General features: G+C 40.7%; 1 protein-coding gene across 5 annotated transcripts in view; it reads left to right on the forward strand.

Moving 5' to 3' along the window:
- The window catches only part of LOC106592205 (glucagon receptor), a 64471-nt gene that overhangs the window by 31710 nt on the left and 15261 nt on the right, over positions 1-17500 (forward strand). For all 5 annotated transcript variants that reach the window (XM_045690773.2, XM_045690772.2, XM_045690775.2 and 2 more), the window contains exons 2-4: positions 3675-3805; positions 4538-4634; positions 16420-16527. In XM_045690773.2, coding sequence (XP_045546729.2) covers positions 3752-3805; positions 4538-4634; positions 16420-16527 — 259 coding nt within the window. In that variant the 5' untranslated portion in view covers positions 3675-3751. The remainder of the gene's footprint in view (positions 1-3674; positions 3806-4537; positions 4635-16419; positions 16528-17500) is intronic.

Consider the following 17500-nt stretch of genomic DNA (forward strand, 5'->3'; position numbering starts at 1 on the left):
TTTCTCTCTCTTTCTCTCTCTCTCTCTCTTCTCTCTCTCTCTCTCTCTCTCTCATCCTTCCCCTCTCTCCCTACCTCTTTCCCTCCCTCTCTACTCTCCCCCTCTTCTCTCTCTCCCTCCATCCCTCTCTCTCAGACTCATTCCCAGAGGGAATGAAATTAGACGTCACTCTCTAGCTGTGACGGGGAACCTCTTCTGTGTGACACCTGTGGAATTAGATGTCACTCTCTAGCTGTGACGAGGAACCTCTTCTGTGTGACACCTGTGGAATTAGATGTCACTCTCTAGCTGTGACGAGGAACCTCTTCTGTGTGACACCTGTGGAATTAGATGTCACTCTCTAGCTGTGACGAGGAACCTCTTCTGTGTGACACCTGTGGAATTAGATGTCACTCCGTAGCTGTGACGGGGAACCTCTTCTGTGTGACACCTGTGGAATTAGATGTCACTCTCTAGCTGTGACGGGGAACCTCTTCTGTGTGACACCTGTGGAATTAGATGTCACTCCGTAGCTGTGACAAGGAATCTCTTCTGTGTGACATACTCTTGGACTTGTACATGTGAGTGCACACACACACAAACACAGCCCATCACAGCCCCCAGCAGAGAGAGAGAGATTGGAACAGAATGGAATTTGAAACGTTTTAGCCAAAAATGTTTCCACAGTAAAGGTGTTTTTTGCAGAAACGTTTCAGATTTCGTTCCGTTCTCCGACTACACAGCAGCTGAAGAGGGGGACCGGCCGTCGGCGTGGGACACAGACGCACATGCCGTGGCGCAGAAGAAACCGCCGTAAACATCACTTTGACCTCTGACCTGTATGACCAAACAGGAAGTCAATTTTCCTGGGCTGTGATTGGATAGAGAGACTGACAATGATGTGTATGCAATAGCTCAGCGATATGTCTAACATTACACCTAGACAGAAGACAAGGTGAAGCTATTTCAACATATTTATCCAGTCTTTTAGGACACCTCATATCTTACCGTATGTTACTATCTTATATGATGTACTTACAGGTGCTAGGCGTTGGTTTGGAATCACATGTCATTTCCTCTGTGATGGAAGTGGATGATGAGACTTTTCCCATAGTTGTCTGATGGAGCAGAGTAGAATTCCCTTCTGAGAATTCACTAGGGACAAACACAAGTCATTCAGCACTATGGGATAAACACACACACACACACACGCACGCACGCACGCACACACACACACACACACACACACACACACACACACACACACACACACACACACACACACCACACACATACATACATACACACACACACACACACACACACAGATTGAGATCAGCATATCTTTACAGGGAACTATAAATCAGTGTGTGTGTGGCTGTGTAGTGCCATTAGCAGTGTGGGAACCTTTACAACCCTAAAGGGACTTATGTAACCCCCCCCGCTTTGGTTACATAAGTCCCTATAGAGTCACCCTTCATCTCCCCATGGTGATGGTGAGGATGATGAAGAGGAGGAGAATAAGAAAGGGATATGTAATATTATGCTGAGAGGCGTAAGCAATTAATGAAAGCAACTCTCTCTTTATCAATTCAATTCAATTCAAGGGGTTTTATTAGCATGGGAAACATATGTTAACATTGCCAAATCAAGTGAGGTAGATAATAAACAAAAGTGAAATAAACAATAAAAATGAACAGTGAACATTACACTCACAGAAGTTTCAAAAGAATAAACACATTTCAAATGTCATATTATGTGTATATACAGTGTTGTAACGATGCACAAATGGTTAAAGTACAAAAGGGAAAATAAATAAGCATAAATATGGGTTGTATTTACAATGGTGTTTGTTCTTCACTGGTTGACCTTTTCTTGTAGCAACAGGTCACAAATCTTGCTGTTGTGATTGCACACTGTGGTATTTCACCCAGTAGATATGGGAGTTTATCAACATCGGGTTTGTTTTTGAATTCTTTGTGGGTCTGTGTAATCTGAGGGAAATATGTGTCTCTAATATGGTCATACATTGGGCAGGAGGTTAGGAAGTACAGCTCCGTTTCCATCTCATTTTGTGGGCAGTGTGTACATAGCCTGTCTTCTCTTGAGAGCCAGGTCTGCCTACGGCGGCCTTTCTCGATAGCAAGGCTATGCTCACTGAGTCTGTACATAGTCAAAGCTTTCCTTAAGTTTGGGTCAGTCACAGTGGTCAGGCATTCTGCCACTGTGTACTCTCTGTCAAAAATCATTCTAGTTTGCTCTGTTTTTTTGTAAATTCTTTCCAATGTGTCAAGTAATTATCTTTTTGTTTTCTCATGATTTGGTTGGGTCTAATTGTGTTGCTGTCCTGGGCTCTGTGGGGTGTGCTTGTGTTTGTGAACAGAGCCCCAGGACTAGCTTGCTAAGGGGACTCTTCTCCAGGTTCTTCTCTATGTAGGTGATGGCTTTGTTATGGAAGGTTTGGGAATCGCTTAATTTTAGGTGGTTGTAGAATATAACGGGGTCATTTATGGATTTTGATAATTAGCGGGTATCGGCCTAATTCTGCTCTGCATGCATTATTTGGTGTTCTACGTTGTACACAGAGGATATTTTTGCAGAATTCTGCATGCAGAGTCTCAATTTGGTGTTTGTCCCATTTTGTGAATTATTGGTTGGTGAGCGGACCCCAGACCTCACAACCATAAGGGGAATGGGTTCTATAACTGATTCAACTATTTTTAGACAGATCCTAATTGGTATGTTGCATTGAGTTCCTTTTGATGGCATTGAAGGCCCTTGCCTTGTCTCTCAGATCGTTCATAGCTTTGTGGTAGTTACCTGTGGCGCTGATGTTTAGGCCAAGGTATGTCTAGTTTTTTGTGCGCTCTAGAGCAATGGTGTCTAGATGGAATTTATATTTGTGGTCCTGGTGACTGGACCTTTTTTGGAACGCCATTATTTTGGTCTTACTAAGATTTACTGTCAGGGCCCAGGTCTGGCAGAATCTGTGCAGAAGATCTAGGTGCTGCTGAAGGCCCTCCTTGGTTGGGGACAGATGCACCAGATCATCAGTAGACATTTGACTTCAGATTCTAGTAGGGTGAGGCCGGGTGCTGCAGACTGTTCTAGTGCCCTCGCCAATTCGTTGATATATATGTTGAAGAGGGTGGGGCTTAAGCTGCATCCCTGTCTCACCCCACGGCCCTGTGGGAAGAAATGTGTGTGTGTTTTGCCTATTTTAACCGCAGACTTGTTGTTTGTGTAAATGGATTTTATAATGTCGTATGTTTTTCCCCAAACACCACTTTCCATCAATTTGTATAGCAGAACCTCATGCCAAATTGAGTCGAAGGCTTGTTTGAAATCAACAAAGCATGAGAAGACTTTGCCTTTCTTTTGGTTTGTTTGTTTGTCAATTAGGGTGTGCAGGGTGAATACGTGGTCTGTTACAGTAATTTGGTAAAAAGACAATTTGACATTTATCTCTCTCTCTCTTCCTCTCTGTGTTCTTGTGTGTGCATGTGTGTGTGTGTGCGCATGTGTGTGTGTGTGTGCGCGCATGTGTGTCTGTTTGTTTGTGTGTGCACGTGTGTGTGTGTGTGCATGTGTGTCTGTGTGTGTGTATGTGTGTCTGTGTGTGTGTGCACGTGTGTGTGTGTGTGTGTGTGTGTGTGTGTGTGTGTGTGTGTGTGTGTGTGTGTGTGTGTGTGTAGCATGTAGGGTAGACCAGGCTGAGCCCCCTGATGAGTTGAGTCCCCCCACCCCTCCTCTCCCAGCGTAGCCAGGTGGGATGTCCCAGATGTGTGTCCTCTTATCTCTGCTCACCCTCTCTGGCTACACCCAGGTAAGACTCTCTGTCTTTCTCACACACACACACACACACACACACACACACACACACACACACACACACACACACACACACACACACACACACACACACACACACACACACACACACACACACACACACACACACACACACACACACAAACACACACACACACGCACGCACGCGCGCACACACGCACAGACAGGTGTAAGGTCTTAATTTGATCACTGTTGATGCTGAGAATGTTCCTAGGCCGTAGGATTTACATAAATTCACTGAAAACCTGCACTAACACACAATTTTGCTAATAGCCTAATGTGATAAAGCCTGGATCAGCCTAATCACTAAATATTACGATCCTGTTTGCTGCAAATGTATTCTGCTGGGACAAACGGAACAAATGAAGGGCTCCCGAGTGGCGCAGTGGTCTAAGGCACTGTATCTCAGTGCAAGAGGCGTCAATACAGTTCCTGGTTTTGAATCCAGGCTGTATCACATCCGGCTGTGATTGGGAGTCCTATAGGGCGGTGCACAATTGGCCCAGTGTTGTCCCAGTTTGGCCTGGGGTAGGCCGTCATTGTAATTAAGAATGTGTTCTTAACTGACTTGCCTAGTTAAATAAATAAATAAACAAATTAAATAAAGAGAGTACATTTGTACACACACACACACACACACACACACAAACATTTATTTAGATGGAGGTTCAGCAGAGTCTAATTACTGTTCTCCTTTTGTACCCAGGTCTCCTCGGCTAAATCTCTGAAGCTCCTGATGGAACAATGGACGAGCTACAAGAACCAGTGTTCTCAGAGCATCGTCACCACGCCTCCCGCCTCAGGTCAGTCTCTGCCTCACGCTGTGATGTCATCAACCTCAGACCCTTCATAACCACAGTGGATAATCTGCTGATTGAAACTTTTGCCCAATTAGAAATGGACACGTACACATATCACCACTCTACCCCATCACAGAGCCTCCCTGTCATGTGAGAGCTAGGTTTTTCCTGTGGTATAATGGTATGTGAGAGCTAGGTTATTCCTGTGGTATAATGGTATGTCAGAGATAGGTTATTCCTGTGGTATAATGGCGTGTGGGAGCTAGGTTATTCCTGTGGTATAACGGTATGTCAGAGATAGGTTATTCCTGTGGTATAATGGTATGTGAGAGCTAGGTTATTCCTGTGGTATAATGGTATGTGAGAGCTAGGTTATTCCTGTGGTATAATGGTATGTGAGAGCTAGGTTATTCCTGTGGTATAATGGTATGTCAGAGCTAGGTTATTCCTGTGGTATAATGGTATGTGAGAGCTAGGTTATTCCTGTGGTATAATGGTATGTCAGAGATAGGTTATTCCTGTGGTATAATGGCATGTGGGAGCTAGGTTATTCCTGTGGTATAACGGTATGTCAGAGATAGGTTATTCCTGTGGTATAATGGTATGTGAGAGCTAGGTTATTCCTGTGGTATAATGGTATGTCAGAGATAGGATATTCCTGTGGTATAATGGTATGTGAGAGCTAGGTTATTCCTGTGGTATAATGGTATGTCAGAGATAGGCTATTCCTGTGGTATAATGGTATGTGAGAGCTAGGTTATTCCTGTGGTATAATGGTATGTCAGAGATAGGTTATTCCTGTGGTATAATGGTATGTCAGAGCTAGGTTATTCCTGTGGTATAATGGTATGTGAGAGCTAGGTTATTCCTGTGGTATAATGGTATGTCAGAGCTAGGTTATTCCTGTGGTATAATGGTATGTGAGAGCTAGGTTATTCCTGTGGTATAATGGTATGTCACAGATATGTTATTCCTGTGGTATAATGGTATGTGAGAGCTAGGTTATTCCTGTGGTATAATGGTATGTCAGAGCTAGGTTATTCCTGTGGTATAATGGTATGTGAGAGCTAGGTTATTCCTGTGGTATAATGGTATGTGAGAGCTAGGTTATTCCTGTGGTATAATGGTATGTCAGAGATAGGTTATTCCTGTGGTATAATGGTATGTGAGAGCTAGGTTATTCCTGTGGTATAATGGTATGTCAGAGATAGGCTATTCCTGTGGTATAATGGTATGTGAGAGCTAGGTTATTCCTGTGGTATAATGGTATGTCAGAGCTAGGTTATTCCTGTGGTATAATGGTATGTTAGAGCTAGGTTATTCCTGTGGTATAATGGTATGTCAGAGCTAGGTTATTCCTGTGGTATAATGGTATGTGAGAGCTAGGTTATTCCTGTGGTATAATGGTATGTGAGAGCTAGGTTATTCCTGTGGTATAATGGTATGTGAGAGCTAGGTTATTCCTGTGGTATAATGGTATGTCAGAGATAGGTTATTCCTGTGGTATAATGGTATGTGAGAGCTAGGTTATTCCTGTGGTATAATGGTATGTCAGAGATAGGTTATTCCTGTGGTATAATGGCATGTGGGAGCTTGTTTATTCCTGTGGTATAATGGTATGTCAGAGATAGGTTATTCCTGTGGTATAATGGTACATGAGAGCTAGGTTATTCCTGTGGTATAATGGTACGTAAGAGCTAGGTTATTCCTGTGGTATAATGGTATGTGAGAGCTAGGTTATTCCTGTGGTATAATGGTATGTCAGAGATAGGTTATTCCTGTGGTATAATAGTATGTGAGAGCTAGGTTATTCCTGTGGTATAATGGTATGTCAGAGCTAGGTTATTCCTGTGGTATAATGGTATGTGAGAGCTAGGTTATTCCTGTGGTATAATGGTATGTCACAGATATGCTATTCCTGTGGTATAATGGTATGTGAGAGCTAGGTTATTCCTGTGGTATAATGGTATGTCAGAGATAGGTTATTCCTGTGGTATAATGGCATGTGGGAGCTTGTTTATTCCTGTGGTATAATGGTATGTCAGAGATAGGTTATTCCTGTGGTATAATGGTACATGAGAGCTAGGTTATTCCTGTGGTATAATGGTACGTAAGAGCTAGGTTATTCCTGTGGTATAATGGTATGTGAGAGCTAGGTTATTCCTGTGGTATAATGGTATGTGAGAGCTAGGTTATTCCTGTGGTATAATGGTATGTCAGAGATAGGTTATTCCTGTGGTATAATGGTATGTGAGAGCAAGGTTATTCCTGTGGTATAATGGTATGTGAGAGCTAGGTTATTCCTGTGCTATAATGGTATGTGAGAGCTACGTTATTCCTGTGGTATAATGGTATGTGAGAGCTAGGTTATTCCTGTGGTATAATGGTATGTGAGAGCTAGGTTATTCCTGTGGTATAATGGTATGTGAGAGCTAGGTTATTCCTGTGGTATAATGGTATGTGAGAGCTAGGTTATTCCTGTGGTATAATGGTATGTCAGAGCTAGGTTATTCCTGTGGTATAATGGTATGTTAGAGCTAGGTTATTCCTGTGGTATAATGGTATGTCAGAGCTAGGTTATTCCTGTGGTATAATGGTATGTGAGAGCTAGGTTATTCCTGTGGTATAATGGTATGTGATAGCTAGGTTATTCCTGTGTTATAATGGTATGTGAGAGCTAGGTTATTCCTGTGGTATAATGGTATGTTAGAGTGACGTTATTCCTGTGGTATAATGGTATGTGAGAGCCAGTTTATTCCTGTGGTATAATGGTATGTCAGAGCTAGGTTATTCCTGTGGTATAATGGTATGTGAGAGATAGGTTATTCCTGTGGTATAATGGTATGTGAGAGCTAGGTTATTCCTGTGGTATAATGGTATGTGAGAGCTAGGTTATTCCTGTGGTATAATGATATGTCAGAGATAGGTTATTCCTGTGGTATAATGGTATGTCAGAGCTAGGTTATTCCTGTTGTATAATGGTATGTCAGAGCTAGGTTATTCCTGTGGTATAATGGTATGTCAGAGCTAGGTTATTCCTGTGGTATAATGGTATGTGAGAGCTAGGTTATTCCTGTGGTATAATGGTATGTCAGAGATAGGTTATTCCTGTGGTATAATGGTATGTGAGAGCTAGGTTATTCCTGTGGTATAATGGTATGTCAGAGATAGGTTATTCCTGTGGTATAATGGTATGTGAGAGCTAGGTTATTCCTGTGGTATAATGGTATGTCACAGATATGTTATTCCTGTGGTATAATGGTATGTGAGAGCTAGGTTATTCCTGTGGTATAATGGTATGTGAGAGCTAGGTTATTCCTGTGGTATAATGGTATGTGAGAGCTAGGTTATTCCTGTGGTATAATGGTATGTCAGAGCTAGGTTATTCCTGTGGTATAATGGTATGTGAGAGCTAGGTTATTCCTGTGGTATAATGGTATGTCACAGATATGTTATTCCTGTGGTTTAATGGTATGTGAGAGCTAGGTTATTCCTGTGGTATAATGGTATGTCAGAGCTAGGTTATTCCTGTGGTATAATGGTATGTGAGAGCTAGGTTATTCCTGTGGTATAATGGTATGTCATAGCTAGGTTATTCCTGTGGTATAATGGTATGTGAGAGCTAGGTTATTCCTGTGGTATAATGGTATGTCAGAGATAGGTTATTGCTGTGGTATAATGGCATGTGGGAGCTAGTTTATTCCTGTGGTATAATGGTATGTCAGAGATAGGTTATTCCTGTGGTATAATGGTATGTGAGAGCTAGGTCATTCCTGTGGTATAATGGTATGTGAGAGCTAGGTTATTCCTGTGGTATAATGGTATGTGAGAGCTAGGTTATTCCTGTGGTATAATGGTATGTGAGAGCTAGGTTATTCCTGTGGTATAATGGTATGTGAGAGCTAGGTTATTCCTGTGGTATAATGGTATGTGAGAGCTAGTTTATTCCTGTAGTATAATGGTATGTCAGAGCTAGGTTATTCCTGTGGTATAATGGTATGTCAGAGCTAGGTTATTCCTGTGGTATAATGGTATGTGAGAGCTAGGTTATTCCTGTGGTATAATGGTATGTCAGAGCTAGGTTATTCCTGTGGTATAATGGTATGTGAGAGCTAGGTTATTCCTGTGGTATAATGGTATGTCACAGATATGTTATTCCTGTGGTATAATGGTATGTGAGAGCTAGGTTATTCCTGTGGTATAATGGTATGTCAGAGCTAGGTTATTCCTGTGGTATAATGGTATGTGAGAGCTAGGTTATTCCTGTGGTATAATGGTATGTCATAGCTAGGTTATTCCTGTGGTATAATGGTATGTGAGAGCTAGGTTATTCCTGTTGTATAATGGTATGTCAGAGATAGGTTATTCCTGTGGTATAATGGTATGTGAGAGCTAGGTCATTCCTGTGGTATAATGGTATGTGAGAGCTAGGTTATTCCTGTGGTATAATGGTATGTGAGAGCTAGGTTATTCCTGTGGTATAATGGTATGTGAGAGCTAGGTTATTCCTGTGGTATAATGGTATGTGAGAGCTAGGTTATTCCTGTGGTATAATGGTATGTCAGAGCTAGGTTATTCCTGTGGTATAATGGTATGTGAGAGCTAGGTTATTCCTTGGGTATAATGGTATGTCAGAGATAGGTTATTGCTGTGGTATAATGGCATGTGGGAGCTAGTTTATTCCTGTGGTATAATGGTATGTCAGAGATAGGTTATTCCTGTGGTATAATGGTATGTGAGAGCTAGGTCATTCCTGTGGTATAATGGTATGTGAGAGCTAGGTTATTCCTGTGGTATAATGGTATGTGAGAGCTAGGTTATTCCTGTGGTATAATGGTATGTGAGAGCTAGGTTATTCCTGTGGTATAATGGTATGTGAGAGCTAGGTTATTCCTGTGGTATAATGGTATGTGAGAGCTAGGTTATTCCTGTGGTATAATGGTATGTGAGAGCTAGGTTATTCCTGTGGTATAATGATATGTCAGAGTTAGGTTATTCCTGTGGTATAATGGTATGTTAGAGCTAGGTTATTCCTGTGGTATAATGGTATGTCAGAGCTAGGTTATTCCTGTTTAATAATGGTATGTGAGAGCTAGGTTATTCCTGTGGTATAATGGTATGTCAGAGCTAGGTTATTCCTGTGGTATAATGGTATGTGAGAGCTAGGTTATTCCTGTGGTATAATGGTATGTGAGAGCTAGGTTATTCCTGTGGTATAATGGTATGTGAGAGCTAGGTTATTCCTGTGGTATAATGGTATGTGAGAGCTAGGTTATTCCTGTGGTATAATGGTATGTCAGAGTTAGGTTATTCCTGTGGTATAATGGTATGTTAGAGCTAGGTTATTCCTGTGGTATAATGGTATGTCAGAGCTAGGTTATTCCTGTGGTATAATGGTATGTGAGAGCTAGGTTATTCCTGTGGTATAATGGTATGTCAGAGCTAGGTTATTCCTGTGGTGTAATGGTATGTTAGAGCAAGGTTATTCCTGTGGTATAATGGTATGTCAGAGCTAGGTTATTCCTATGGTATAATGGTATATGAGAGCTATGTTATTCCTGTGGTATAATGGTATGTGCGAGCTAGGTTATTCCTGTGGTATAATGGTATTTTAGAGCTAGGTTATTCCTGTGGTATAATGGTATGTGAGAGCTAGGTTATTCCTGTGGTATAATGGTATGTCAGAGCAAGGTTATTCCTGTGGTATAATGGTATGTGAGAGCTAGGTTATTCCTGTGGTATAATGGTATGTGAGAGCTAGGTTATTCCTGTGGGATAATGGTATATTAGAGCTATGATAGCGCTACAGAGTGTAGTGCGTACGGCCCAGTACATCACTGGGGCCAAGTTTCCTGCCATCCAGGACCTCTATACTAGGCGTGTCAGAGGAAGGGCCTCAGAATTGTCAAAGACTCCAGTCACCCTAGTCATACACTGTTCTCTCTGCTACTGCACAGCAAGCGGAACGCCAAGTCTATGTCCAAAAGGCTCCTTAACAGCTTAACAGCTTCTACCCCCAAGCAATAAGTCTGCCGAACAATTAATCAAATGGCCACCCACACTATTTGCATTTACCCCCCCCCCCCCCCCCCCCCCCTTTGTTTTTTACTCTGCTGCTGTACTCGCTATTTAACCCCTATGCATAGTCACTTCACCCCCACCTGCATGTACAAATGACCTCAACTATCCTGTAACCCGGCACATTGACTCCGTACCCCCTGTATATGGCCTCATTATTGTTATTTTATTGTGTTCATTTTATTTTTTACTTTTGTAGATATTTTCTTAACTCTATTTTCTTAAAACTGCATTGTTGGTTAAGGCTTGTAAGTAAGCATTTCACGTTAAGGTCTCCCTACACCTTTTGTATTCGACGCATGTGACAAATACAATTAGATTTTTAAAAGATTTTATTTTATTTTTATATTATTCCTGTTATATTGGTGTGTTATAGCTGTGCTATTCCTGTGTTATATCGGTGTGTTATAGCTGTGTTATATTGGTGTGTTATAGCTGTGTTATATCGGTGTGTTGTAGCTGTGTTATATTGGTGTGTTATAGCTGTGTTATATCGGTGTGTTATAGCTGTGTTATATCGGTATGTTATAGCTGTGTAATTCCTGTGTTATATCAGTGTGTTATAGCTGTGTTATATCGGTGTGTTATAGCTGTGCTATTCCTGTGTTATATCGGTGTGTTATAGCTGTGCTATTCCTGTGTTATATTGGTGTGTTATAGCTGTGTTACATCGGTGTGTTATAGCTGTGCTATTCCTGTGTTACATCGGTGTGTTATAGCTGTGTTATTCCTGTGTTATATCGGTGTGTTATAGCTGTGCTATTCCTGTGTTATATCAGTGTGTTATAGCTGTGTTATATCGGTGTGTTATAGCTGTGCTATTCCTGTGTTATATCAGTGTGTTATAGCTGTGTTATATCGGTGTGTTATAGCTGTGCTATTCCTGTGTTATATCGGTGTGTTATAGCTGTGTTATATCGGTGTGTTATAGCTGTGTTACATCGGTGTGTTATAGCTGTGCTATTCCTGTGTTATATCGGTGTGTTATAGCTGTGCTATTCCAGTGTTATATCGGTGTGTTATAGCTGTGTTACATCGGTGTGTTGTAGCTGTACTATTCCTGTGTTATATTGGTGTGTTATAGCTGTGTTATTCCTGTGTTATATCGGTGTGTTACAGCTGTGTTATATCGGTGTATTATAGCTGTGCTATTCCTGTGTTATATCGGTGTGTTATAGCTGTGTTATATCGGTGTGTTATAGCTGTGTTACATCGGTGTGTTATAGCTGTGCTATTCCTGTGTTATATCGGTGTGTTATAGCTGTGCTATTCCTGTGTTATATCGGTGTGTTATAGCTGTGTTACATCGGTGTGTTGTAGCTGTACTATTCCTGTGTTATATTGGTGTGTTATAGCTGTGTTATTCCTGTGTTATATCGGTGTGTTGTAGCTGTACTATTCCTGTGTTATATTGGTGTGTTATAGCTGTGTTATTCCTGTGTTATATCGGTGTGTTACAGCTGTGTTATATCGGTGTATTATAGCTGTGCTATTCCCGTGTTATATTGGTGTGTTGTAGCTGTGTTATATCAGTATGTTATAGCTGTGTTATTCCTGTGTTATATCAGTGTGTTATAGCTGTGTTATATCGGTGTGTTATAGCTGTGCTATTCCTGTGTTATATCGGTGTGTTATAGCTGTGCTATTCCTGTGTTATATTGGTGTGTTATAGCTGTGTTACATCGGTGTGTTATAGCTGTGCTATTCCTGTGTTACATCGGTGTGTTATAGCTGTGTTATTCCTGTGTTATATCGGTGTGTTATAGCTGTGCTATTCCTGTGTTATATCAGTGTGTTATAGCTGTGTTACATCGGTGTGTTATAGCTGTGCTATTCCTGTGTTATATCGGTGTGTTATAGCTGTGTTATATCAGTGTGTTATAGCTGTGTTACATCGGTGTGTTATAGCTGTGCTATTCCTGTGTTATATCGGTGTGTTATAGCTGTGCTATTCCTGTGTTATATCGGTGTGTTATAGCTGTGTTACATCGGTGTGTTGTAGCTGTACTATTCCTGTGTTATATTGTGTGTTATAGCTGTGTTATTCCTGTGTTATATCGGTGTGTTACAGCTGTGTTATATTGGTGTATTATAGCTGTGCTATTCCCGTGTTATATTGGTGTGTTGTAGCTGTGTTATATCAGTATGTTATAGCTGTGTTATTCCTGTGTTATATCAGTGTGTTATAGCTGTGTTATATCGGTGTGTTATAGCTGTGCTATTCCTGTGTTATATCGGTGTGTTATAGCTGTGCTATTCCTGTGTTATATTGGTGTGTTATAGCTGTGTTACATCGGTGTGTTATAGCTGTGCTATTCCTGTGTTACATCGGTGTGTTATAGCTGTGTTATTCCTGTGTTATATCGGTGTGTTATAGCTGTGCTATTCCTGTGTTATATCAGTGTGTTATAGCTGTGTTATATCGGTGTGTTATAGCTGTGCTATTCCTGTGTTATATCAGTGTGTTATAGCTGTGTTATATCGGTGTGTTATAGCTGTGCTATTTCTGTGTTATATCGGTGTGTTATAGCTGTGTTATATCGGTGTGTTATAGCTGTGTTACATCGGTGTGTTATAGCTGTGCTATTCCTGTGTTATATCGGTGTGTTATAGCTGTGCTATTCCTGTGTTATATCGGTGTGTTATAGCTGTGTTACATCGGTGTGTTGTAGCTGTACTATTCCTGTGTTATATTGGTGTGTTATAGCTGTGTTATTCCTGTGTTATATCGGTGTGTTACAGCTGTGTTATATCGGTGTATTATAGCTGTGCTATTCCCGTGTTATATTGGTGTGTTGTAGCTGTGTTATATCGGTGTGTTATAGCTGTGTTACATCGGTGTGTTATAGCTGTGCTATTCCTGTGTTATATCGGTGTGTTATAGCTGTGTTATATCGGTGTGTTATAGCTGTGTTACATCGGTGTGTTATAGCTGTGCTATTCCTGTGTTATATCGGTGTGTTATAGCTGTGCTATTCCTGTGTTATATCGGTGTGTTATAGCTGTGTTACATCGGTGTGTTGTAGCTGTACTATTCCTGTGTTATATTGGTGTGTTATAGCTGTGTTATTCCTGTGTTATATCGGTGTGTTGTAGCTGTACTATTCCTGTGTTATATTGGTGTGTTATAGCTGTGTTATTCCTGTGTTATATCGGTGTGTTACAGCTGTGTTATATCGGTGTATTATAGCTGTGCTATTCCCGTGTTATATTGGTGTGTTGTAGCTGTGTTATATCAGTATGTTATAGCTGTGTTATTCCTGTGTTATATCAGTGTGTTATAGCTGTGTTATATCGGTGTGTTATAGCTGTGCTATTCCTGTGTTATATCGGTGTGTTATAGCTGTGCTATTCCTGTGTTATATTGGTGTGTTATAGCTGTGTTACATCGGTGTGTTATAGCTGTGCTATTCCTGTGTTACATCGGTGTGTTATAGCTGTGTTATTCCTGTGTTATATCGGTGTGTTATAGCTGTGCTATTCCTGTGTTATATCAGTGTGTTATAGCTGTGTTACATCGGTGTGTTATAGCTGTGCTATTCCTGTGTTATATCGGTGTGTTATAGCTGTGTTATATCAGTGTGTTATAGCTGTGTTACATCGGTGTGTTATAGCTGTGCTATTCCTGTGTTATATCGGTGTGTTATAGCTGTGCTATTCCTGTGTTATATCGGTGTGTTATAGCTGTGTTACATCGGTGTGTTGTAGCTGTACTATTCCTGTGTTATATTGGTGTGTTATAGCTGTGTTATTCCTGTGTTATATCGGTGTGTTACAGCTGTGTTATATCGGTGTATTATAGCTGTGCTATTCCCGTGTTATATTGGTGTGTTGTAGCTGTGTTATATCAGTATGTTATAGCTGTGCTATTCCTGTGTTATATCGGTGTGTTATAGCTGTGTTATATCGGTGTGTTATAGCTGTGTTATATTGGTGTGTTATAGCTGTGTTACATTGGTGTGTTATAGTTGTGTTATATCGGTGTGTTATAGTTGTGTTATATCGGTGTGTTATAGCTGTGTTATAGCTGTGTTATGTTGGTGTGTTATAGCTGTGTTATATTGGTGTGTTATATTGGTGTGTTATAGTTGTGTTATATTGGTGTGTTATAGCTGTGTTATATCGATGTGTTATAGCTGTGTTATATCGGTGTGTTATAGCTGTGTTATATCGGTGTGTTATAGCTGTGTTATGTTGGTGTGTTATATTGGTGTGTTATAGCTGTGTTATATCGGTGTGTTATAGCTGTGTTATATTGGTGTGTTATAGCTGTGTTATAGCTGTGTTATGTTGGTGTGTTATATTGGTGTGTTATAGCTGTGTTATATCGGTGTGTTATAGCTGTGTTATATCGGTGTGTTTTAGCTGTGTTATAGCTGTGTTATATTGGTGTGTTATATTGGTGTGTTATAGCTGTGTTATATCGGTGTGTTATAGCTGTGTTATATTGTGTGTTATAGCTGTGTTATGTTGGTGTGTTATAGCTGTGTTACATTGGTGTGTTATAGTTGTGTTATATCGGTGTGTTATAGTTGTGTTATATCGGTGTGTTATAGCTGTGTTATAGCTGTGTTATGTTGGTGTGTTATATTGGTGTGTTATAGCTGTGTTATATCGGTGTGTTATAGCTGTGTTATATTGTGTGTTATAGCTGTGTTATGTTGGTGTGTTATAGCTGTGTTATATTGGTGTGTTATAGCTGTGTTATAGCTGTGTTATAGCTGTGTTAAATCGGTGTGTTATATTGGTGTATTATACCTGTGTTATATCGGTGTGTTTTATCGGTGTTATATTGATGTGTTATATTGGTGTTTTTTATCGGTGTGCTATAGCTGTGTTATTCCTGTGTTATATCGATGTGTTATAGCTGTGTAATATCGGTGTGTTATAGCTGTGTTATATCGGTGTGTTATAGCTGTGTTATATTGGTGTGTTATAGCTGTGTTATTCCTGTGTTATATCGGTGTGTTATAGCTGTGTTATATCGGTAAGTTATAGCTGTGTTATTCCTGTGTTATATTGGTGTGTTATAGCTGTGTTATGTTGGTGTGTTATAGCTGTGTAATATCGGTGTGTTATAGCTGTGTAATATTGGTGTGTTATAGCTGTGTAATATCGGTGTGTTATAGCTGTGTTATATTGGTGTGTTATAGCTGTGTTATATCGGTGTGTTATAGCTGTGCTATTCCTGTGTTATATCAGTGTGTTATAGCTGTGTTATTCCTGTGTTATATCGGTGTGTTATAACTCTGCATTTCCTGTGTTATATCATTGTGTTATAGCTGTGTTATATCATTGTGTTATAGCTGTGTTATTCCTGTTTTATATCGGTGTGTTGTAGCTGTGTTATATCAGTGTGTCATAGCTGTGTTATTCCTGTGTTATATCGCTGTGTTATAGCTGTGTTATTCCTGTGTTATATCGGTGTGTTGTAGCTGTGTTATATCGGTGTGTTATAGCTGTGTTATTCCTGTGTTATATCGCTGTGTTATAGCTGTGTTATTCCTGTGTTATATCGGTGTGTTATAGCTGTGTTATATCAGTGTGTTATTCCTGTGTTATATCGGTGTGTTATAGCTGTGTTATATCAGTGTGTTATTCCTGTGTTATATCGGTGTGTTGTAGCTATTTTATATCGGTGTGTGTTATAGCTGTGTTAAACAGGTAAAGTACTGGAATGTGTGACCTTTGGTATTTGACCCCTCCACAGGACTGGTGTGTAACAGGACGTTTGACCAGTATGCCTGCTGGCCTGATGGACTTCCTGGAACAACAGTCAATGTTTCCTGTCCATGGTACCTGCCCTGGTACCGCAAAGGTGTGTGTGTGCGTGTATTTGTGTGTGCGTGCGTGCGTTCATGTGTGTGTGTGTGTGTGTGTGTGTGTGTGTGTGTGTGTGTGTGTGTGTGTGTGTGTGTGTGTGTGTGTGTGTGTGTGTGTGTGTGTGTGTGTGTGTGTGTGTGTGTGTGTACTGCACCTACCCCAACACCAGTAATAAGATGGGTGTATGTGAATGCAGAGGAATGTTCAGTGAATTCCATGGTTCATAGAGTGACAGCTGCTCTGAATGCAGAGGAATGTTCAGTGAATTCCATGGTTTATAGAGTGACAGCTGCTCTGAATGCAGAGGAATGTTCAGTGAATTCCATGGTTTATAGAGTGACAGCTGCTCTGAATGCAGAGGAATGTTCAGTGAATTCCATGGTTCATAGAGTGACAGCTGCTCTGAATGCAGAGGAATGTTCAGTGAATTCCATGGTTTATAGAGTGACAGCTGCTCTGAATGCAGAGGAATGTTCAGTGAATTCCATGGTTTATAGAGTGACAGCTGCTCTGAATGCAGAGGAATGTTCAGTGAATTCCATGGTTTATAGAGTGACAGCTGCTCTGAATGCAGAGGAATGTTCAGTGAATTCCATGGTTTATAGAGTGACAGCTGCTCGTGTCACATAACACAATTACACAACAATCATGTACCTCAGATACACACACACATACACACACACACAAACACTCACACACACTCACACAAACACACACATCTCACATCTCTCTACTCCATCAGATGTAACTGCTGCTGTACAGTCTGTTGGACACATAAGCCAATATGGGACACAACAATATAGGCTATCGTATCAAACAGACTACAGCAGCACTTCCTTCCATGTGTTTGAGAAGAGAGATGGGTGTGTGTGTGTGTGTGTGTGTGAGAGTGCCTGTGTGTGTGTGTGTGTGGTAGTGTATCAGAGTGATATGGTCATTGCGCAATTGTGTTAAATGTGCTGGAGCAC

Source organism: Salmo salar, chromosome 12 (assembly GCF_965601325.2).
Source record: "Salmo salar chromosome 12, fSalSal1, whole genome shotgun sequence".
Taxonomy (NCBI): Eukaryota; Metazoa; Chordata; class Actinopteri; order Salmoniformes; family Salmonidae; genus Salmo; species Salmo salar.